General features: G+C 35.5%; 1 protein-coding gene across 27 annotated transcripts in view; it reads right to left on the bottom strand.

Annotated features, from left to right (window-relative positions):
- The window catches only part of DLG2 (discs large MAGUK scaffold protein 2), a 1,668,408-nt gene that overhangs the window by 595,047 nt on the left and 1,049,976 nt on the right, over positions 1-23,385 (bottom strand). For 23 of the 27 annotated variants that reach the window (XM_036221811.1, XM_036221806.1, XM_036221807.1 and 20 more), the window contains one exon: positions 1,974-2,027. In XM_036221811.1, coding sequence (XP_036077704.1) covers positions 1,974-2,027 — 54 coding nt within the window. Of the gene's footprint in view, positions 1-1,973; positions 2,028-20,262; positions 20,591-23,385 lie in introns of those variants that run through there. The other 4 variants (XM_016160378.2, XM_036221824.1, XM_036221827.1 and 1 more) reach the window with 2 other exon arrangements.

Genomic DNA, 23,385 nt, shown 5'->3' with positions numbered 1-23,385 from the left:
TATAGCCAGGCTACCTAGGTTCACTCTTAGCTCTTCCTCTTACTGTGCTACCTTGAGAATAAGTTGCTTAACCTCTTCATAATTCCCTTTCCTCATCTGTAAAATGGAGAAATTAATAGTACCTCTCTCCTAGGGTTGTTATGAGGATTAAATAGTTAATATTTGTTAGTGTTTAAAACAGTGTCAGTTATATATATAGTGATCCCAATATAAATATGTAATAAGTAAAAGAAAGTAGAAAGGGTGAGAGATATAACACTGGATACCGTGTGTCTTTAACACATTGCTTTCTTCCTTCTAACAGTTGTTTACTTTCCAAGGCTGGGCCTCTTGTTTCCTAGCAGTAAGCCTAACACCATTTCCGGTCTGACCCCAAACAACTCCTGTTCAGAAAGATTTAAAAAGTCCTAGTTCAGTAGTTCAGGTGACTCAGCATTATATCAAGTTTGCTGTTATTCTTGTCCTGACCCTGTGTCCCAGTTTTAGTCACTTGTTCCTGTAATCAAGCCCCAACCTTGTACTCCAATTCTAACATTCTGCTCTCCTGAGGCCTGAATCCCAGCTTGCAGAACCAGCTCCAAGTCCTCCAGCTCCTTTGAAGCAGACATCTCCCAAAGGGCAGCCTCTGGACTAGACATACTTTGTTTGGTACACACAATGTTTAAACTTTTGAAAATTACTTTCCTGTATTTAAAAATTACAGATTTTAGGTGGAGGAGCAGGGGAGGGAAGGATCTATTGGGGGGCGGGGATCTCTTTATGAACTATATAGATATCTAACCAATATACCATATACTTCAAACTAATTTAAAAAAAAATAATTTTTTAAAAAACTTGGAAAAATTACAGATTTTTTTACATAAAAATTCAAAGTTGACCTCTATTGAAAAATTGTAATGTCTGATAACACTTTGCCCCATTACCCTTGGTACAATTTCACTGGTGCCAAGTGACAGTTTCCCCCTTAGGAAGGCCGTGTGCTCTCTATTCCCCACCGTCTCTACACTTCCTGCTGCATTTGGATCTGGATCTGTTTGCTTGGACCTTGCAGGCATTTGACACTGAGTTCTAAGACTGAGAATAGCTGATACTTACCAACCACTTACTTGTGTCAGGTATTCTTATAAATGCTTCACATGTTTTTTCTTAATCTGTTTGTTCTTAGTATTCATTATCTTTTCAGCCCTTCTTCTGGCTTCAAACTTCTGTCTGCATGGATCTGTGTCTGTTCTATCTTCCCAAATTACTATTTTCTACCCATCAGCAAAGAGCCACTCACAAAACTTTGTTGGACCCACAAAATGTCAACCACTCACTCATATTGTAGTGTATTGCTGGCCTCCGAACTCCCCATCCCAGACAGACTCCATTGTCAAAAACTTTGGCCACCATGGTGTTTATAGAATCCCAGGTACAGAATCCCAGCCTATATTGATCAGACTGATCCTGTTATCTCATGTCCCAAGCTTTTACAGAATCATACATTTCATTATATATAGACAGTCTTTACCCTCACAAAACTTTTGCTCCAATTCTTGTTGGAAGCCCTGCAAAATGCATCAAATATTTATTGGTGAATTACTTATGTTCTATGCTCTGTAATAGAAATTAATTTGAGTATTTCTTTACCAAGAGAGCCAAAAATTTGTTCATTCCTTCTATAAGGAATTTAATCTCTTTTCGGTGAACCATATAGGAAACTAACATTATTTGAACGTAATTGACTATGTCTTTTTTTTTTTCCTTATGACAGGCCCTTGTGCTTTACAAAACAATAAATCAAAGAGGAAAACATTTGTGTAACTAAGCTGAAATTTAGCAAATATCAAAAGGCAACTCATAAAACTCATTCTACCCATTATTTTGTAAGGTTTTCTGGATTGGGTAAAACTGAATTCATACTGAATTTTAAATTTAGCTGATTAAATTCTACCATAGGTTTTAAAGAAAGTCTTAATAAAAATGTTACTTACATAAGGAATCGTGTCCAAAGTATCTGTGTTGACAATTATAGGAGCAGGGCTAGCCTGAAAAAGAGAGTTAGAAAAAAATTTTTAAATAACAAGTAGTCTACTCTGAGAATTTGTTAACTTATTTAATGTGGAGCTCAACAGTATTTCTTGAGGACCTGTATAGGTACTGCATCAGGTGCTGGGAGAATAAATGAAATGGCTCAAAGTTCCCCATACCCTCTAAATATTTGTTTGTTATATTTGCCACATAACGAAATAAACTCAGCAATAGCATTTATACTCATTTTCTCTTAAGTTTTATCCAACAGTAGAGGAGATGGAAATTTGTGCTGTGTATGAGGCAAGAATTCCTAAATAATCAGGTGAGAGTTAAAGTTTGTAATGTGTCTTTTCAAAATGGCTGTGCTAAAAAAATTTGATTTCCTTCTCCATGAAGCAAAAGTAACCCTAAACCAATATTTATAACCCTTCTCTCTTTAAACTGCCTTTTTGAGAATATGTTGTTTGCAATGAAAAATTAGAAGGGTTCACTTAGTGATATTATATGTTTACCTATTATATATGCTGTGATCATATATTTTCTTTGTTAGTTATACACTTCTAATCATATACCTTAGAAATCTATGGATAGAAACCTAAAAATTAGTCGAAGATGGCAGAAAAGCATATTAGGTATGTTAAACTTTCTAAACAATAATTTTTTTACAAACTGAAGTCATTTGCCTTAAAGTTGAATAGGAATCTGTGTGAAATTGATATAGGAGAGCTATAAGCCAAGTCATTAGAAAGTAAGAGATTGCAATCTCCATTTGCATCAACCAATCTGACTTCATGAATATTGAGTAGACTTATCTTCATTTTCTAGTTTCTAGAATTTTCACGGCAACTTTCCCTTCATCCCCTGAAGGATCTTTAATCTTCTTCCCAAATTGCAGATTTCATTTAGATAGAGGAAATACTCTCATCATGATTAATCGTGAGCTATTCTATAGGACACAGTGGTTTTGGCAAGTGCTCAATTTTTTCATCAGATGTGCCCTCTGGAGTTAATAGTTAACAACTTTTTAAAATCAATCTATGCCTATGGAACCCTAATCCAATGATAAAACAAACAGCAAATCCAGCAAATTATGTCACAAAACAAAATTTTATGTTTTAACTAAAAACTCTGGGCATTGAGAACATGATCCTAACCTATATCTACACAGTAGGTCAATTCGATGTTCCTAGTTGGTTTGCTCACCCCTAATAGCAAGTTCCTTGTGGGTAAATAGGTGCTTCAGATAAAGATAGTTTTCACCACCCCTAACCTCCTCCTTTCCACACACACACACACCAATAACAGTGCTTGTTAAGAGATATTTGCTATAGGAAGAACATGAGGTTTGGGATCAGAAAAGCTGGGTTCAGTTTGTTTTAGTAGCTTTCTGATTACATGATTTGGGGTCTCAGCAACTCCCTGGTGATGTGATTTTGGGGCAAGTCTCTTAACCCTTTGCTTCATTTTCCTTCTCTGTAGAATGAGAATAGAAATAATCACCTTCTGAAAAGGTGGTCTGAAGAATAAATTAGATAATATATTTGAATGTGTTTTCTAAAGTTAGAAATCAGATTCGGTGTTAAATACTGTTATTAGTAAGTGTCCCTAAAGATGGACTACTGTGAGAATATAGTATTGGATGGTTTTGAACTTTTTATATTTCAGAGATTGCAATACTATGTTAGTGGCTAAAACTGTACTACCGAGAATTGATTAGATCATGTGAATTACCACTTATGAAATATATATTATTTGCCTATGTATAAGGATATGCATAAATATCCTTATTTAATTTCCATAAACCATACTGATGAGGCATCATTATCACTATGCCTACATTACAGATGAGAAAACTGAGGCTCAGGTTCAGGTTCAGGCTGAGATTTAACATTGGCCTTTCTAACCTCAAAATATATTTTCCTCCTTACTAAGCTGATCTATGATCTCGGGATCTAGGTGGCTCTATTATGAGAGTTCTGCAGTGATTGGAGATTTCTAACTATAACTCCATACAAGAGGCAGGAAAAGCAAAGGCCAGCCTGAAGGGAAGAGATACCTCAGGGGCTTGCCTATCAGATGTTGAAAGCAATCTGGTGATGCCTTAATGGTTTTTGTTGTTATAATGTGTTTTTTTTTGTTTTGTTTTTGTTTTTGTTTTTTTTAGTTTTGATGATATCTATCCTATGCTTTCTAATTGGTTTCCAGGATACCAGAAAGTGGCTGTGCTTTGTTTCCTTGTCTAGACTGGAAACCTTCTGAGTATCATACTCAATATTTGTATTTCACCCTATTATCTAGTATAGTATGGTCAATATACATGCATTGTCTTAATTTGAGGCTTTAAACCCATCTTATTTCTTTTCTTCTTATAGATTGTATTAATGTGGTCTGGGAATGGGTTCTGTAACATAAGCCCATTTCCTGTACAATGTCATTCATCACTTTTGTAGGTTTATGTTGCTATTTTCCATTTCATAGATGTAAATTTGGTCTTTCTAATCCGACTCTGTGTTTAGAAAGTAACAAGGATTGTATACCTCCTTAGAATTCTTCACAGCACTTGGGTATACCAAAGGAGCTCAGAAAATACTGAAGAGTTATGACTAAATGTATCTATTAAATATAGCTGAGGGTATAAACAAATGTAACACCTCCTTGTAAGCTTTGGATAACATTTCTAAGAAAACCCCCAAATCTCTAGTTACCAATAAGACAATAACTATGATTAGTTTTCCATATCCATAATAACCTTATTTCTTTAACCAGTTACTATTATTTAACTATCCAGCTTTTATGAAATCATATTATTTCTTACCTCCAGGATATGGATGCTGTAAATCATGAAACACAATTTATATGATGTGGAAAGCTCATTGCTCTTTCTTGATGATGAAAAGATCTAGAAGCCACAATTAATATCTACATCTATAAAAATCACTGAAAATGAATAAATATACAGGATGCGTGAATTGCGTGAACACACACATACATCACTTACATCTGACACTGGCAACTCCATGGTGTCAGTGGCAAGGAGATGCCATGAAGGGCTCTTCTGAACAACGCATTATCCCACTGTGCTGCTAAACTAGGCTCTCTGAAGAGCCCTAATGGCTCTCTTTTGAGACCCTCACAGTCCCCCAAGACTGTTTTTACAGAAGGCCCCTGGAATCCTTTAGATACTCATGGCACATATCAGCAGAGAATAAATTTAAGTGATAGTAACACAAAGTACAGGAGAATTTCAAGTATGGCCCAGGAGCATGCTCTTTTCAACAGCTGGTAATATCAGATCTTCCTTGGCTCCGCTGGCTCCTGTTTCTGGTCTCACTTTTGAAATCATGTGAGTCCATGCTCAGTTTGATCTAGGTTGGTTTCTGAGTCTTAAAGTCAATCCCCAGTTACTTTGATGATTCCCTCTAAGATTTACATCCACTCTTCATACTGACTTACTGCCTTCCCACCTTCTCTCTCCATACTGGATATCCTCTTTTATTAAACTCTCAAATCAAGTTGCTGACTTAGAAGATTTCAGCATCCCCCTTCAATATGCTCATTTCCATTAACTGGAAAAAGATTTGTAACAAATATGAAAAAAAATTTTTAATCAGAAGTTTCAAAGCTCATCATTATGCAAATGTAGGCAAACTATAAAGGCTTAAGAAAATTAATCTCTCATGGGTGACCCAAACTGTAAGATGCAAATGGTTTGCCTTTTATTTTACATTCTCTTCCATGTGGGGGAAGCCAATTTACAGGAAGAGAAAAGAATAAAGGTAATCATAGAGAAACAAGAATCAAGAAATAAGCAGAGAGAATACTGATAAAATTCAAACTATGAGATCAATTTCTTCATGCATTCTACCACCTTTCTGTTCTTAGGTTCTGTGGGATACTCACATATTCTTATATTACATCAATAACTTTGCTTACACTAGGAAAAGATAAACTTCTGTGGCTTGCTACCAAGACAATGCAACTAATAAATACTCTGACATAATGAATGCAGATTTTCAAAGCAGTTCATTGATTCTGATTGATGTGGTTATTTCATGATGTTTGTTAAGTGCCAGATCTGGGAAATGCCTCTGGCGCATAAACGGGCAAGTAGTCATCAGGCCAGCTACAATGAGGAAACCTCTTCAAGCAAAGTATGTTTTGCTTGAGGCACAAGAACATAAAACAGAAAAAGAGAGCAACCCTCAGAGTCTTTAAGTAAATTAGATACAGCAAGGACTGAACAGTTATACTAGTAATGCTGATGGGGCTAGGAACTATGCAGAAATTTCAACTGACCTGGATTAACAAGTATAAGGTAGGTGGTTGTCAGTAAGCCAAGTTAAACAGGTAGTAACAGATAGCGAGAATAACATGTGAGCTGCTTTTGGGGCCCAGCATCATGGCTTACCTTCTCAGCCTGAAAGGACAGGTTCCTTAGTGAGCAAGAAGTGACACAGACCCTATAAACAACTTTTGTATATGATATGTCATGACAACTTGAAACAAAATAGAACCCACTGGAAGTTTTAAAGTGAATCCATTTGTGTGCATGTGTGATTTCAATGTGAGACCTGAGATCCTACAACTTAATGGTAAAACTTAGCTGGCTTAGATTAGCTGCTACAAGATGCCACATAAGCAGTTTTTTAGCATCACAGTTTACACAGAGGGCTGCCATTGGGGTGGGCCCCAATCAGACTATGTCCTAATCCTAACCAGGGAAGTGGAATTTTGGGGTTACTATTCACATACTCCATTAGGTCTGAAATAAGATAGCTAATATTAAGTATTGAATGGTATGCTAAGGATTAAACTCAGAAAAACTTTATAACTTTATTTTCTATTAGATTTTCTCCCTAAGCTTCCATCATGTTGGCCCATTCTAGAAATTTTTAAAAAATGTAATGTGGTTGAAGGGGGACTTCTGTCTCTATTTCCTGAATTGCACTATATCTATCTTCCCCTTACTTCTTTCCTACAATATTGGGCTGGAGTCTCACATCCCTAGGTGTTGGTAGCACACTACTTCTCCTCGAAGGATTTACCTGAAACCTGTAATTGCCTAGCTAAGCATCATCACTACCTAGAATCTCATGACATCATGACCCAACCAAACCTAAATCTCCCTATATATTAATATTTGGATGGATAACAATAAGGGCAAACACTTATAAAGCATTTATTTATATAGATTAGTTTATTTAATTCTCACATAACCCAACAAGACAGGTATTGTTATTCTCAATTTATAGGTGAGGAAACTGAGGTTAAGTAACTTTCCAAAGTTATATGTGTGGGAAATAGACAATCTTCAAACTCAAACAATCAACTCAGAGCCCATGTTCTTGACAAGTAAGCTCTAATGCCTCTCAGACAAAATGAAATAGACTTTACCAGAACTCTTTGGATTCTAATTTTTACTGCTTATCAACAACTCAGAGACTGGCTCAAATTAGATCTATCCACCTTGATCCCAGCTAGTGCCAGAACCCTCCGCTCCTTACTTGGGCTCAATTACTGGCCTCAGCACATTGTGTGAAAAGCCCAGCCAGAGGCATGACCCAGGAGGTTAATGGCACAGATATACTGAGGCTGATTGAATCGGGATTTCTTTTGAGTAAGCTCCAAACAAAAATCTTGGTAAATGACGGATTAAAGACATGTTGATGGTTGTGTGAGAGAACAAAAACAAAATAGGAAGAATAACACTCTAGAATCATAAAACTTTAAAGCTGGGACCTTAATGATCATTTAATTCTACTCTTTCAATTTACAAAGATGAAAATGGAGAGAGAGAGGGGAAGTCGTCTGTCCTAGATCTCACAATTATAAAGAATTAAAACCGAAGACAAGAAAATAACAAGAAAAACAATTATAAAATATTAAGCATTTATTGAATGATAATTATGTTCCAAGAGCTGTGATAAACACCTGATACATCAATGCATTTAATTCTCAAACTTTTCTAAGAAAAACATTATTTTTTTTTGCATTCGTTTAAAAAAAGAAAGAATAAAAGAAAGAATGGGATGTTTAAAGTGACAAAGGCACCTGCCTAAGGTCTCAGAGATACCACAACCAGGTCTCACATCCATATCTCTCTAGCCCCAGGACCCGTGCTAGTAACCACCCACATCTCCTGATTTCCTCTCCTGAGTTCTTCCAGGCTACCAGGCTGAAAATGCAGTTATGTATTTATTTATTTTTACCCTGAAAGTTGCTAATATCTCTTTCACAGCCTGAAATTTCTCACTGTACTGACTCAGATTAAATTTCTCGATTCTCAAAGGGTTTCTAGGTCCCTTAGTCTCTTACAAACCCCCATTTGAAAAATGGGACAATGCTATTTTCCAGTTAACCTATTTCCCAAGAAGTTAGCTAGAGAAATAATGCATGTAAAGTAAAAGAGAGATGCTCTACGGAAGTAAGGTTATTTTATTTATTACTGCGGTTATTTTTTGCTTTCCTAGATTATCTTCTTTTTATATTTTCTTTCCACAAGACCAACCAGGTGGGTGCAGTTCGATTCAGTACAGCTTAGAGTCACCACCTGTAGTAGCACCAAGGGGCTCTGGCCTGTCACCTGGCTTGCCCTTACCCTGCAGTGACATAGGGTACCCATGTCACAGGTAAGGACACTGAAGCAATAACAGATGGGTGGAAGAGTGAACAGTGTGAGTGTCTGAAGCTTGGCTAGCCCAAGTCTTAACTGCAAGTTAATGGCTATGGCAGGGGAACAATTTGGGGAGAAGCTAGGATCTTGGTTTCTCTTCTCAGCATTTAGCAAAATGCATGGATGATTACCTTATCCAGCTTATCACCAGTTTATAGCTCGTAAAATAGGAAGAGAGAAAGATAGATTCATGTTTGGCTTGAACTCCATCCAACTCGGCTTGCCTGAACTCTCTTCATAATAAAAATAATATCATCTTCACTTTACAGGAAACTGAGGCACAGCAATGTTAACTATCTTGCCTAAGGTTATTCCCTGGAAATACCAAGGTTGAGAGTCAAACCTGCCAGTTTGATTCCAAAATGGGTAACCTTTAAAAACTGCAAAACATTTCACTTCTGTTCCCTATTAAGATTTTATAAGTATCCGAAGTCTGCTCTAGCTAACACAAATTCTCTCACCGATCTTTGAAAACCCACCACTATTATTTCTTCCCTTTGGACTGAAGTGTTAGCATGTCTGCTTGATCCTCCTTTAAAATACAAGGTAGTGTAATATTTTGCAGAACATGGATGATATGTTGAGATCCTCAATTAAGCTGAGTTGGGCACCTATTTATCCCTAGTGCAGGAAAAATGGGGCAGCCTGTAGAATGAGGCATAGAAACTGGAGACCTAGAACCAAAGAGAGTTCACTTTATAGTTTTCTCTGGAATCAATCCCAGTTGATATGAGATAAAAATTGTTTGAATTTTTAGTTTGAAGACTCTTCAGACCTGTATCCTGTACCCACTCCATATACCCATTTGTACTTAGTTAAAAGCCTGAAATAAATGACTCACCAAAACTAGGTCTGCAGATCATCATTAAAACTCAAATTCATAATTATATTAGATTACCATCGAAGACATGCTTTATAATTTATAAATGGTATCCAGACACATTAGATCATTTATTTAACTCTCATAGTAGGAGGAAAGCGAACTAGCACTGATTGAGGAAGTACCCACTGCGTGCCCAGAAATATGGTAAACTTTTTAACCTGTGCTTTTTGTTTACTCCTTACAGAGGGACTTGTGGAAATCCCCCTCGACTCTTGATAAGTATACAGGCTCAGAGGGATTCAGCGAATTTCCTGAAGTCAGATAGCTAGAGAGAAGCAAAGCTGGGATTCAAATCCACATCTGCTGACTCTAAATCCCTTGCTTTTCCCCATTATTTCATGATGCCACAAATCCTACTGATTCACACTGAGCTTTTACAAACCTAACTTGTACAAGCAGTCTCTGAAGACACAAAAAATGGAGTCATTAGCTTAAGTCTCAGATGTGATTTAGTCAATGTGTCCCATGTCACAATAACCATACCTATGTAATTCATTGATTTACTCGATGTGGTGCTATTCATGGAAAAACCCATGTGGATGCCATCTGCTCCTTTCTGCTAAGCCACCAAAAAGATATAATCTTAGCAGTACAGTTGTATTTTCCAGATGTAGGTATCAGAATTCTGAGTAACCTGTCAATAACCTGGTTCATCAGACTAAGGTGGGGCCTGTTACATCTGTAGCATGTGGATCAGGGCTTTGCTCACAACAAATGATCAAAAAATAATTATTATTTAGTTCTCTCTTCTCTTCTTATCAGGTCAGGGCTATTACTACTCTGAGCATAAACCTTGCACGCTTACCGTAAATTCACTGTTTATATTTTATCCTTCTCTTGAATCCTGAATCAATCACAGTCCCCTCTTATCTATTTATCTAAATTCTATCCATTCCACAAGGACAATCTCAAGTCCTAGACTCTCCATGAAAATTTCCTCAATCCTCACTGCAAGTTTCAGTCTATCCATCCTGCCCTCCAAATTTTATAGCATTTATTATTTGTACTACTTCAGTTCACAATGAATTATGAATACTAAAGGATAGAAGTTATGTGAAAGCACCAAATCTTGACATTCTTAATGAATATTTCCATGTTGATGGCTAAGTGGTTTGCGTGTGATATTTGTATCTTCTTGTTGAAACTCTAATCATTTGAGTGCAGGCCCTTCATTTTACTTTTTTTTTCCTCACCAGTCACACTCATTTACACTTCTAACACTGTTTGGCATATAATATAGTCAAAAGATGATTGCTAATAGGTCTTTAGACCTATGGAACTAAAGCCACAGCAACAAGAGATAAGATGTATGAGAAAACACGAGTCAACAGATTATCAAAATGGGTAGAAAGGGGTAATTGCCCGCTACCCTCTAGAGAATAGCTTTTATAACACACTGTCTGGTTTTGTTGTTGTGTTAGCATCTGGAGCCTGCCGTGCACTACAGATTATGCTATTCTAAACTATACCACATAAATTAAGAAAAGTTATAAACATAAGTACTCCTCTGTCTACCATATGCTGGTCCTTTAAGCTCGTTCTTCCTTAGTCCTCAGTACAAGTCTATGAATTACATGCTATACTTATGCTCATTTTACAAATAAGAATAGTGAGATATGAACCTATAAAACGAATTCTCCAAGGCTTACTCTTCTTGACACCAAATATGTTTTTTGTCATATTACCACTCTGTGTGGAGCAAGGAAGGCAGCTGGTAGAAAATTTCCCTGCCCTAAGGGAGGTAGGGGACATTATAGAATTTTGGTGAAAAGTTAAGAACTCAAAGATCATGAAAAAAGCAAAATGGTATCCTAAGCATTTCTCAAACTTTTCAGATGCACGTGAAGACCTATTACAAGAGACTCATTCAAATGAGAAATTTATTTGAATTCTCATGTTTTTTCTTAAAAATTTATGTAGTTTATATATTTTACTCAATAGCCATCTGTTTTTAATATAAAAATACTGTTTTTATTTATTTACAATGGAGTCAACCTGATATCTCAGGTAGTTTCTGTATGGCTATTAAAAATCAGGCACTCTATCTCCCTGGAAGTAACTACAATCCAGTTGAAGGACTATGTCCCTGATATAAAGATGGCTGGACTGATCATCAGGAGATCTCAGTTTTAGACCCAAGAAGTTTAGTAACAGGGTGAAATGGCAATTCACTGAGCTTCCCAAATTATTTCTATATTTGAAATAAAGAGTGAAATGGATGACCTCTAAGAATTCACGTCTCATCAAAGACCTAATTTCACTCATCGTAAATTTTGTCCTGCTGGGAAATACTACAAAGAAGGCAGCAAGCAATACTATACAACTCTTCTTTCTGGAAAATGATGACCTCTGCTTTTATTCAGACACAGAAAATTAGAAGACATGATGTTAACAAAGGCATGCAGAAATAATGCAAAAGTCAAATTGGAAAAAAAAAAACACACAATGATATAAAGTGCCTTCTAATGAATTGGCTAAAGGATAAGGTTCTGTATGTCTTAGACAGGACATCTCAAAAATCTACTTATAATCCTCTTGCACTGTTTTTTATAGCATATATTTTGTTTTGTTTATGAATCAGTTAATTTTCTGGTCTTAAGACCACATAATTAGTGGCAAAAAAAAATATCTTCTATATTAAGAAGTCAAAAAGATTTGAAGTGAAGCAGAGAATTATCAGCAAGCTCTTCTATCTTGCCTTTCTCCATGTTCTATAACCTTTATCTCCAGAAAGCTTCCTAACATCTAAACTTTGCTCTCTTTTTTGTTTTCCTTTTACCAACCATAATTTGATACCAGATCATCTGCACAAGGCTTAAAGCATAACAGGGTAAGCCACGGAGAAAGTCTTAGAACATTTCATATGTAGAATGAGTCTTTTGTGTGAAAGGAAATATTAAGGAGAGATCAAGAGGGGATGTGAATGTAGTTAACTTTTTAACCATTAGTAACCTATAATGTGCTCATATCAATGTTAGGTCTAGAAGATGTTTCACTACCTACCTCTGAAATATGGCACTTGGACTAGGCTGAGGAAGGAAATGAGTAAAAAACATCATAGTCCCATTTCCCTTATTTTAAATTCTGAGAACATCTATAGGTCTATCAATATCTCTTCTACTCATTTTTCTTCAAAATTAATGTTGCATTTGGAATTATTTTCAATGCTAAAAAAAGCATGGAGAAAAAAAAATTAAAAAGAAAAGTGAATGGGGACTAGAAAAATACAAGTTGGCCAAATACTGCTAGCATTTGCTGGTGCCAATGAATATATTCTGCAGATGTGTTTTTACATTGTCATTGATTAGGCAATGAATTATTTGTTCCAAAGATAAGAGCCTACAAATTTCTGGGTCCAAAATGCCAACCAGTTCCTCGCCCCACAGCAGCGATAGCTTCCCAGGGTGGCAGTGTGTATGTTACTCTTGGTTTTCCAGTTTTCTAACAGCTTTCTTACCCTCAGTAATTCTGAAAAGCAAGGGTCCTGCTGGCCGATTTACCTCCTACCAGGCTAGGGATAATGCTACAACTGTGTGTTTCAGAATAAAGATGAAGGAATATTATCAGTTGCTGTGGTCTATATGAGACAGTAAACAGTAAGAGAGAAGAATGAAAGGAAGAGAAAGAAGGCAGAGAGGATGTTGTCTTCTGGCACATGGGGATTCTGTCACAAATTAGAGAGCAAAATGATGGTTCCCAGGCTGAATCTCCTCTGTTCTCTCAGACGCCTTCTTCACTGGATTTGTAAACTCAGACATACTGGAACCTTTATTTGTTTTATAAAGGATTTCATAAACCAACTAGAATGAAGATGATTACTTCTTTACGAATATGTTGTTTGCAATCTTACATCTCATTATCCCTCCTTGCCCTTGCTAACTCAACAAACCATTTGTACATTGTGCTTTTATGTTATAGGATGTACATCTCGTGGCCCTGCACTTGGAATCAGCAGACGAGGCTTCCAGGGCTAGCTGTACTTCTGGAGAACTTGGTCAGGTCACCTTACTCTCATAAATTATTTCTAAAGTTATATCCAACTATAAAGAAGGACTAGATGATTCCTGATTTTAATACTAACCTAATTTTGGATATACTAAAAGTAGTAATAGCATTTAGGATTTGGGTCATCTGACTGGGTTTAAGACATTTCTCCTCAGATATATAATGATCTTAGCTGATTAATGTAACCACTCTGAAACTTCCTATTCATGTATAAATGAAGATTATGAATTATTATTTAGTCCACATCATGTGCTTCTTTGATAAGCAAATTGAGATCATATATAAAAACACTATCCAATATGTAAAAGGACACATTTTGAATCATATTAAAAATGAGCAACATTAATAATGGCATCCCTTACTGAGTACTTTCTTTGGTGAGCCATTGTGCTAAGTGTCTAATTCACATTATCCTATTTAAACCACAAACAACTCTAAAAAGATGCGTGTAATATATAACGTTACGGAGGATAAAACTTAGGCTTGGAGAAGTTGGCAATTTGATCAAGGTTTGAAGTGGTACAGCAAGGATTCAGATCCAGGTTTTTCAAATAACTGAAATTCTGAATTAGAGCAAAAGTGCACTAGACTGATTCTAGTCCTATTCGATAATATCTTACTACTTATCCACTTTTGATCTTGGCCACTCCGATCCTTTGAACTTCAATTTTATTATAAATGATATGAAGATATCAAAACCTGCCTCGCCTACCTTGTGAAATTGTAATGATAAAGAATCTAGTTGACATTGTTTTGGAAATTGGAGCAAAATAGATCAGTATCAGGAAGACAGGTAGTAGCAGTAGTATAGTGGTGGTCTCAGAAACAGCAGCTATAGTAAAAGCATCTGTACTGTGTTTTTTTTTTTTTGTCTCTACACAAGATAAAAATTAGAAACTCCATTTTATTTAGAGATTTTTCTACTAAATAAAAATATCTAAATGAAGCATTGATAAGTACAGCATATCTAGTATTAGCTCATGAAAGGTTTTGAGAGTTTGGGCTTGGGTGTGCGTGTGTGTGTGTGTGTGTCTTAATTTTGCTTTACTATATGGAGGAGGATTGCTATTATTAACTCCGAACAACTGTCCATTTTTCTATTTTGAAACAAAAATGTATTTGGACCTATTTTTGCAATTTCTAGAATGGGTAAAAAAAAAATGGGAGTGGCAGAGAATGGGCTTTACTCTGTTGTATAGTAACGTATATCTGCACTAATACACCATTTTGATGAGTCAACACAAATATTTTACAATGAACAAAACTGAAATAAAGAGAAGGCATCCTGCACCTGGCAGTAATTTTTCATGGACTCCAGCTGCCTATGCACAGGAATCACAAGACCAGCAGCAAAAGAAAATGCAAATTGCACAAGAGAGGAAGATAAAAAGAAACAAGCTCTTGCCTTTTGTTCAAAGACTAAAGTGACAATTTTATTCCATTTTACCAGAAATCTGCAAATGTTCGTGCAGTTCTAGGCTGTTGCAATTATCCAGGTCGCTTCTAGTGTAGTTATTTTTTCCTCATTAGGTTGAACATCTCTATAGATTAAGTGTCATTTTTATTTCTTTACTAATAGAAATTCCATTAATAGCCTTGTTCATATTCTTCAGAAGAAAACTGACTAAAAACTGGAATATTACTAAACAGAAATGCAAACTGAGCCAAGAGGAATAAAATAGAGAAATGAATCCAACATGATTGAGGATGATGAGTCAAGTAATATTTAGAATCAAGAAAGGACAAAACACACTTGGAACACCATGAACTGGAACTGAATCTCGTCATTGAACAAATCCTATTTACAGCTGACCTAAGCATTCGACGTTTCAAACTTGACATCCAGAGACCAGAGGCTGGGTCTTTGGAAGCGATGCTGGAACTGAAGAGACAAGTTTCAAGGATATACTTGAGACAAGAAAGATTATTCCTCATTATTGTCTCATTTCTACCTAAGTTCTAACATTTTAACTATTAATCAGCCCATACAGATTTATTTAGGAAACATGATATTTAAGGGACTTGGAACTGCAAAACGTAGGAAGAGGAAGCACGTTTTTCCCTGTGAAAGCTGTACAATGACATGTGCACAAAAGAGAAATTTCCCAAATGCTTATAATACAAAGCAGAGAAATATCACAAGAGAAAATAGGGGCAAAGATGGTTGTGAAGGCAGGTGGAATCAGGGCCAGAAGGCCTGAGTTCTCTCCTGGTCTTACCACCTATGTGACTTTAAACAAGGTACTTGATCCAACTGATCCTCTGAAATGGAGATGATAATATTGAGGCCATCTCATGTTGGTATTGGGATGATTCGATAAGAATGTCTAGACTAAAGTAGTGTTTAAGTAGATTCCCTATTCTTTTTTTTTTTTTTTTCTTCAGGGAGTTTTAATCAGGGTTGAAATAACAATGGAGGTGTATCTTCTGGTTATGAGGTATGATGGAAGTCTTGTGGAAGGCGATGTGAGTTAAGACTTAAAGGATGGAACTTCACCTTGAAGCTCTGTATGCTAGGCTGACTTGATCACTTTCTCTCCACCTCTCATCCTGCCCTTTCCTGTGGAGCTGGATCCTGTCCCTGGACTACTAGTCACAAATCAGCCCCTGTCTTCAAATTCTCTGGTTGCAGAGAATAGAAAAACATTTGCATTAGCTTAAGCAAAATTTGAACTTATCAGGTTAAAAGAGCAGGATGCACAATAGGTTAATCATCTAATGAACAGGAACTTGGAGCTGAGAGTTGTGAAAGACCGAGGAAGCCATAATTCTGTCTCCCTTAGTCTCTTGCTATTCTTGTCAGACTCATCTTTCTCAGTATCTTTCTTAGGGACCATGTGGTTTCTCATCTCCTTTTCTCTTTCTGTATTTGTTTCAATCTTTCATATTTGTTTACAAGATTTCTCTGCTTCTCTATGCATATGTACTCAATTCCAAATAAATTCAAAAAATAAATCACAGACAGGTATTAATCTGTGGGCCAGGCCACATAGAGTGGGGCTAATGAAGCCAGGTGTCTAAAAGTCATCTCTTTCTCTACTGGAGATTCTCTTCTAAGGCTCCATTGTCTTATTCTGGGGCTCAATTGTTCAGTGCTTCTTTTCTGGTTGACCTGCAGGATTCCTGATCTTAAATGAATGACCTGGCTGTCATCCTTGCTGTTCCTGACCATCCTCCCTATTGCTCAAAGAGGAAGATCAGGATTTGGGGAAGGTAAATAACTAGTCCTCAATTCATATTGTTCTTTCATGCCTCAGTGCTTTTGTATCTATTTCATCCTCTCTCACCTCTATTACCTGATAAGCCCTTATTTTAAAATCATCTCGAGACTTCTCTTCCCTTTTCGGTCTTCCTTGATCTTCCTTCCCCTCCTTTCTAAGCAGATGGGCCACTTCCACCTTGCTGTGGTTTCTACACCCCTTGATTAATGATCCTATTATACTCTGTGGCAGTTGTTTTGGTTTCAGTGGTTTTCTTCTTATTCTAGTGACTGCATTAAGAGAATGGGCTCTGGAGTCAGATAACTGGTTTCAATATCTGACCTTTCCAATTATTAGCTATGTGATGATAGGAAAGTTACTTAACCTGTGCAGACTTTGCTATTATGGAGATGATAGTGCCCGGATAGTGCCCACATCAGAGAGTTATTGAGAAAATTGAGTGAAAACCTATAGGAAGTGCTTAGAACAGCACATGACATAAAATAGGTGTTCAATAAATACTATCACTTTTATCCTACAAGTACCAAACCCAGAAAGTGTCAGACAGGATGTACAAGTTGCTTGTTAAAGAAATTAACATGTAGTTTAAGATTATAAAGTATTTGGGAAATAACGTTTTATTTTGCTTTGTATTGGTTGGCACTTATGCTAAGGATTTGAGAAATTCTGAGCTGCTGTTTTATACCCAAGGCTCTTTGGTCAAATAGGTTAACCTACTTGAGATTTCAGATTTGACCTCCATCTCATCACTAGAGGGCATGATATATAATGTGAAATCAAATAATGAAACTTTGAAAATCTTCTTTCTGCAGACCATTTGGGCAGTGCACTATATAGGTATGAGTTGCTTTAAGTTTCTTCTCACTAGGGTGAATTTTAGGCCTGTATGGAAGGTTTTTAGTCAGATTTATTAGTAGTCCACAGAATTGCACTGAGATACCATTTGTGATCTATAGCTTATTGTGTTTGTGAGAGATGGTCCAGAACTAGGGGACTCTGCATTCTAATGATGTGTTTGGAATCTATACTCACAGGAGATGTATAGACAGATTTATCTACTTGTGACGTTTTCAGGTCAGTTTTCCTAAGCTGCATCAATGTGTGTCTACTTCTACACATAATTCATTTCCAAGTATTTAAAAGAGAACTAGGTTTATTTTAAGGAGGCAATTGAGTCAATATAATTTGTCATTTTAAAAATATGCTTAATATAGCATGGTAAAAGATTTATTTTTTGAATTTATTTGGATGTTCTAAATATTGAAGGATATCATTAAGCAAAAATGCCATACCCATGTATGTATATGCATGAGTGTAGAAATATGTGTATATATGAAATACATATCACTGGGTTAAAAATTGCATAATATAAAAAGCAAATGGAGTCCATTTTCTGAGATCTAAAATATATATTCTGACAAACAATGGAGACTTAATTTAAACACAATTATGCTCAACTGATAGTAATATTTTACTAACAACTATGTTTTCTAAAATCGAACTTCATAAAATTATGATATAATGATACATTTAATGTAAGATTTGAAAGAAATTGAGAATATTTGAGAGACTGGCAAATTTTTACTATCTACTGAAAAAGAGTTACAGAAGTCAAAATATGTGAATAAACTTGAATTGTGAATAAACTTGAATATGCATTTGTATATGTATCCAGTAGGGGAAATTGGGAACAGATACTAAAATAGAATAAAGAATAGCCCTTTGACTAGGGGAATTGAATCCAAGGATATTTTTTTTCCATCAGGGTCTAATCTCTGCATTTATGCATTAATACATTAATGCATTACTCCTCCTACCATCACCCCATTGCGATGACTTAGTAGAAATTTATTGTTTTCTCCAGATGAAATTGAATAGAAATAATTTTATGAGGTCAATATAGGCAAAGCTGGTGATGAAGACTGTCATGTATTAACTGGAAATGCTAAAATTGGAGACTCTAATTTGTTGCTTTTATTCATTCTTCACATGCTCACCAAGCATTCTTTGTGGCTCCTGGCACTGTACTAGACCCTGGGAATAGATGCACCTTATATTCAAGGAATTTAAGACATGGAAATAAGGAACAGACAAATAAATGTCAGTTCTTTTTTCTAACTTATTTTTCTTTTCTCTTTCACTCCAAAAAGTTAGCATATAATTATAGAAAGTGAAGAAAACACTTAAAATAAATTTGTTAGGTGATAAATCAAAGAGGTACATGCAAGGAACTGAGATGAGAGAAAATAACTCTGTCTGGCCAGAGGAAGTTCCATGCAGGAGGAGATGCTTAAGCTTTACAAGAAGTATCATACTCTCCTTGATAAAATAAAGGAAGAAGAGTTTACTAAAGGTAGGAGGAACAAACTACACATCAGGTTCCAGTTCAAAGTAGAATCATTATAACTTAAAGATTATAACCATTTTTTAAACTTCTTACAAAAATTATGTTTTATGTCTTTAACAATCAAGATCAGCATACAGAGATCCAGCTAGAAAATAGTATTCAATGAAAAGAACTTTAAATGTAGTATAGTCTTTGAAACACAGGTGATTCCAAGTTACACAGAAAAATATAAGGGCACCTAACTGAGTCACTTGAAAATAACTTGAACTCCAAAGATTTATTCCAACTATTGACAGAAGCCTATCTTTTGAGTTTCAATGTCAGAAATAATGTTTTCTCTTGAGGAATTCCAAATAACTTGTAGTAGGAATTAATTTTTAATAATGTTCTTTTATTCCTAATAGATTATCTCAATCTTTTAAAATCCATCTAATTAAAAATTCAGATATTTTAATCCTCTTCTTTAAGTCTCATTTACCTCATTTTAGCCTATCAAATACAGCTGGCATTGTTCATAAGCACAAACAATATTTCTACAATATGAGACATAAAAACACTAACTCATTAATTCACTTTACATATCTACACATTTCTATCACCATTTTTACAAATCTCTAAGTAGTGTCTGACCATTTATTAAAGGAACAATCACACTATTCAAGAGAAGTTTTATGATGGTTTTTATTTGGATAAGCAAAACCCAAAATGTAAAAACTAACTTTTGGCTTCTTGATCTATTTATGAAACTCATTACAAAATAGTCATTTATTTTAAGTAGCCTTGGGGGAACCAACCAGGAAATACTGTTTCAAATTTTAATATGAGTAATATCCATCTTATGCCTTTTCTTTAATACTTGCTACAACTAAAACCTACTAACTTTGGTGGGATGAATTTGCTTGGACCACTGTTTACTCTTTTTCACTGATTAATGTTAGACTATATTAAGAATTCATATTTCATGCAAAACAAAATAGACATATATTTATACCAGGCAAAAACTATAGAGACGATGTTGTTAAATGCATAGACTACATGCCATTTATCTATAGCTAAAAGGAAAAAAAAAAGAAGAAAAAATTTTAAATCCCCAGGAAAATAAAATAAAAAATTTTCTTACCGGAATGAATGCATGTTGCATAGCTTGTTCACATTGTTTTAAGGAAGCAATAGTATCCCACAAAAGCTGATAATTTTCAGCCCGGGAAGCACTTGGCCGTTGCATGGTGAGAGCTAGTAACACTCAAACTGAGCTCAAAGAACCCAGTTGAACAAGGAAAAAACCCTGCAGATCTGTTACATAAACTTCTTAATTAGATCTGCTACACAAACTGCTATCTTAAGACTTTTAAAAAAAGTTAATCAGAACATTTCTTTTGGGGGATAACTGGGCATGACTCTAATAGAGACAGATGTTTTCATTGGGAAGGATTTTTGTTCCCACACTTGTGAAAAGCAATCCCATCAGTGTTCCCCTGTCTTTACATGGGTCTGGCAAAACTGCACATACCATAAGTGTGTGGGGGGAGAGAAGTAGGAGGGAGAGAGATGTGAAAAAATATTTCCACCAGAAGATTTGGGTGGCAGGCCACAGAGGTAGAATTTGAGTAGCTTGTGCAAAGTAGATTGAAAGGAGTAGGTTACATACATATGCAGGTATCTACACTTGTCTGCTATGTGAGAAATACAGTTCTATACCTGCATTCTCACAGTGTCACTAAATATGTTCAACTCTCTTCTCGATTTATTTTATGATCTAGATGTGATATATTTTTCATCTATAGAATATTATTGTCTCTATTAACTACAAAGTTTTCTATTTGGGCGTATCTCTAAACTCTAGCCAGAAGGTTCTTGAGTATAAAGTGCAGTTAGTTGATTTATCTTAAAATTTAAGAGTAATTAGAAGACCGTTCTGTTGTCTTATGTATTGAATAAAAGTCAAATTTATTTCTTGTTCTAGGTATCATTTACATAAATAATGCCAGGAGAATTGAGCCTTTAAATATTCTTGGGACCTGAGAGCGAGCTGCACATAATATGAATGTGTTAACTCCAAAGAAATTGCTTACACATTTTAACAATAAAACATCAACAACAAACTACTATAAGCACTAAATAAAGCCTTAACAGAACATAGCAACATATAATGAGTGTTCCTTCACCTAAGTCAGGAGCCCACAAAGTAAGGTGAGGCTCTATTAGCCACCTACAGTCTCTAAGGGATGTTGATGTAAAAGATAACACAGTTTATAAAGTGCTGAGTACTTAGAAGTTCCAAAGGAATCTATACCCTCAGGGCTAGTTACACAGCCAACAATGGGGTTATTTATTCAAGCATTTCTAAAGGTAAGGGCTAAACTGAGGGCAATGCACAGTATAACAAATAAATTGTTCTTTTAATTGACCTAGAAAATCCAAGGAGTATAAAACAAGGTACAAGTTGCAGAAAACGGTTTGATAACATAAATGAAGGATTTTTCCTGTATTATTTTTAGAACTGCATGATTTGGGTTACCTAGTTTTTCTGCATTTGTACCCTGATGATGGTAGATTAGTTCCTACTAATGACCTTGTATTGTGAAAGTCTCAAACGCTGATATCAGCAAAGTTTTCCTCCTATCTCAATTACTTTTGAATTTTGAGTTGAAGGAATTGCAAGTAGAAATCATATTTCAAAGTTTCTACCTGGGATAATGTATAAGGAGATTGTTTTTCCTTAATATTTCATGAGCACATACCAGAAGGCTATTGCCATTAGACTGCTTTTCAATTTCAATTCAATGAACCTTTTCTTTTTCTCATTCATGGTGTTCTGTTCAGCTCACACCCACAGTTCCTCCTCTGCTTTCATTCCTGCCCTTATACTCTCCCATCTGCCTGAGCCACATGCTTCTTTCTCATGCGCTGTCGACCAGCCAGCCTACAACTTCCAGAAAATATTCCTTAACTAGTAAATGTTCTGTATTTCTCAGCAAACAAGAGAGAAACAAAAAGTTGTTTTCTAAGTCACCCTCCAAAATTCCAGCCAATTCTTTTGAACTCCTTAAGCAAATGTTCATCATTAGTCTAGATCCCAACCTCTGGGGTCTTCTGTCATGTCATGCCTTATACTTAGTTTATCTCTTGTTCACTGCATCTCCTAAAAGATCCTCCTTTCCTTCTTCTTTGGGACAAACATGTTAGAGAATCCACAGTCTCTACATGTAGAATCTCTGCATGTAAAAAATGACCTTGGAATCATGCATGCATTCATTTATCCACTAATCCAACAAACCTATCAAGCATTTTTTATGTGTTATACTTTTTAATAGTTCTACGGGCAAATGAACATATCAGATGTTCATTTTGTCTTTCAGGAGTTTAAGGTCCAATTGAAGGGATGGTGCATGGGCATAAATAACAAAAAGAGAAGTTAAAAAATATAAGTGACACAAGAGAGGTAGTATAATTCTTTACTAAATGATTAATAAAAATACACCTTTGAAAAATTAAGGCAGCCTCATGAAAGATTTATCACTTGACTAGAGCTTAAAGTTGGAGTAAAATTTAAATATGCAGAGCTAGGTAAGGGACATTCTTGATAAAGAAAAGACAGACAAAGGCACAGAGTGGGAAAGTAGAGGTCATTACTAGTTTTTTTGGAAGGAACATGGCACCAAGAATGCATAATACTCAGATTTATACTGGAGTCAAAGTTGTTCTTGAATGAAGATTCAATAACTTCTTATTCCTAATACTAATCAATTTAGCTTTAACTAATTCTTAGAGCATAAATGTGCATAAATTCAATGAAACTCTTCTCAAACCTCGTGAGGTGGTAAATTCCATGCATTTGTCCCCACTCTTTAAACCAGGAAAATTTGATGTATTTTTGGAGGTTTGGGGTAGCTCAATCATTTAGGTCATATTAATTAGTTAATTACTTTGTTTTTTATTAAGCACGTGTAACATGTTTTGCATTCACACCCAATCACTTTTATAAGTTCTAAAATCTATTATTACCTTAACATTCAAATGGGGTTCATCATGAATCTCATCTGATCAAATACTTGACTTTTAGTTCATTTTGGCTTAGTTTAACAAACATTTATTGAGCTCTACTATGTATTAAACACAGTACTAGAAACAGAAAATACAAAGATAAATATACTTTCAATCCTCTGTTTCTTTCCAAATACCATTCAAAATGCATTTTACCCTGCATGTAATGGGGTATAGTGTACAGATATTCTTCCTGTCA

This window comes from Rousettus aegyptiacus, unplaced genomic scaffold (genome assembly GCF_014176215.1).
Source record: "Rousettus aegyptiacus isolate mRouAeg1 unplaced genomic scaffold, mRouAeg1.p scaffold_m13_p_5, whole genome shotgun sequence".
Classification (NCBI taxonomy): domain Eukaryota; kingdom Metazoa; phylum Chordata; class Mammalia; order Chiroptera; family Pteropodidae; genus Rousettus; species Rousettus aegyptiacus.
This window is presented reverse-complemented; position numbering and strand designations above follow the sequence as displayed.